Below are 2,129 nucleotides of genomic sequence, written 5' to 3'. Positions count from 1 at the left end.
AGAACTTTTAAATTTACAACCGGACACCCGAATCATGTCAAATAAACTTCATTTTTGCACAAAATTTGCAGACAAGTCATAAATAGTGAAATGAACCTATAACAAGTTCTAGAACTGAAATCCGAACCCGGTAGCAACAAAATTAACCTATGGCCGAACTTAGGAATTCTTTAAACACAAATTACAAGTTTTCAACAAATCAAGTTAGGGACTTCCGGATTCAATTCCGGGCATACACCCAAGTTCCAAATCACAATACAAAAATTTTTTAACCGTAGCCAACTCAAATTATTTTCAAGGCTAAAATTCATATCTTTTTTAAAGTTTTCACATAAAAATTTTCTGGAAAAAGATACGGATTGTGCATGCAAATTGAGGAACGCTACATGGAGCTATTTGAGTCTTGGAACATAGAAATAAAGGCTAAATCTCTAAAATGACCTATAGGTTCATCACAATTTATGAAGAAATCATCTTTGGACTTGTTCATGTCCTAATGCTTGTGCTTTATCCCTGAAGAAAGCAATTGTTGACATACTTGCTCATCATTCATTAAGTTATCTTCTATACGCGAAAAATGTTATGATGGGGCAAGCAATATGCAATGTGATATCAATGGTATTAAAATATTGATTAAACAAGAAAGTGGATCAGTTCATTCTATTCATTGTTTTGTCACCAACTTCAATTAACTTTTGTGGCGGTTTGAAAAACGTGTGTTCGGGTGGGAGAACTTGTGTTACTGGTTTCAAATATTTTGAATATACTGGGAGCGTCTTTTGAAAGTATGGATGAACTTTAAGAATTTCATAAAGAAAAACTCCAAGAGGCATTAGATATGGGTGAGCTAGAAACAAGTAGAGGCTCAAATCAAGAGCTTGGTTTTGTTAGAGCTGGTGATACTCGTTGGGGATCTTACGACAAGTCGCTTGAAAATTTTACACTTTTGTTTTACTCTATTATTGATGTACTTGATACTCTTGTTGCAGATGCAAGTACTTTAGATGGAAGAGCTAAGGTAGCAGGATATCTTAGAAGTTGCCAGACATTTGAGGTTGCTTTCATGTTGCATTTTATGAAAGATATTTTGGGAATCACATATGATCTTAATAATTTACTCTAGAAAAAGGAGCAGGATATTGCTAATGCCATAATATTTGTTGAAGTAGCAAAAAAAAAGGCTTCAAGAGTTAAGAATTGGTGGATGAGATCCACTTATAGATAAGGTATCTACATTTTGTATCAAGCATGATATTCTGATATTCAATTTTGATGAGCCATACGCCAACTCTTGAAGTTCATGACATAAACTTGTTGATCATACACCTTTACATCATTATCGTGTAGATGTGTTTTATAAGATTATTGATTGGCGACTTCAAGAACTTAACAACCGTTTCAATAAGGTGACAAGTGATTTATTTCATGGAGTAGCTTTCCAAATTCAATTGATTCATTTCTAGTTTTGACATTAGGAAGATAGTGAGAATAGATAAATTATATTCTGATAACTTTGATGAATTTAAATTAGGTGTCCTTGACAATCAACTTGCTAATAAATTGTTGATGTACCTGATATTGATCAAAGGTTCTCCAATTTAGGTGGACTTGGTAAATTTTCAAAAACGCTAGTGGAAACAAAGAAGAATATTACTTTTCCTCTTGTATTCTGCTTATTGAAACTTGCTTTGCTTCTGTCAATTGCCACCGCAATGTTGAAAAAGCTTTTTTCGCAATGAAGTTTATCAAGAATGACCTGCAGAATCGAATGGATGATGAAATTTTAGGCGGTTGCATAGTAGGGTTGTGCATGGATCGGATCAAATCGGATTTAGTATATTTCGGGTTGAAATTTCGAATTTAGGATTCCACAAAATGCAATCCGAATTCTATCAGATTGGATCGGATTTTAAAGTTCGGATCGATTTGGTGATCGAATTTTCGGATCGGATTGTAGTGGCAGTTAAGTCTTAATATATGTTTGCTCTTTTAATCTGTATAAGCTTTGATTTTCTTTAACATCTTCCTAATATTTGCTAACTTCTTATTCCCCCCACCATCCCCCAAAACATGTCTCGCCTCTTCCCTGCAGACTATGCACATCAGTAGGATGATTCTTTATATAGTTG

At 34.1% G+C, this 2,129-nt stretch overlaps 1 protein-coding gene across 1 annotated transcript; it reads left to right on the top strand.

The window, feature by feature from the left end:
• The first annotated feature begins 838 nt into the window (after positions 1 to 838).
• Positions 839 to 1,739, top strand: LOC142175817 (uncharacterized). The gene is made up of 3 exons (XM_075242817.1): positions 839 to 1,018; positions 1,124 to 1,200; positions 1,589 to 1,739. Exons 1-3 carry the CDS (start codon positions 839 to 841, stop codon positions 1,737 to 1,739), a joined length of 408 nt encoding a protein of 135 aa, XP_075098918.1.
• Positions 1,740 to 2,129: the final 390 nt, after the last annotated feature.

Source organism: Nicotiana tabacum, chromosome 3 (assembly GCF_000715075.1).
Source record: "Nicotiana tabacum cultivar K326 chromosome 3, ASM71507v2, whole genome shotgun sequence".
NCBI lineage: Eukaryota > Viridiplantae > Streptophyta > Magnoliopsida > Solanales > Solanaceae > Nicotiana > Nicotiana tabacum.
This window is presented reverse-complemented; position numbering and strand designations above follow the sequence as displayed.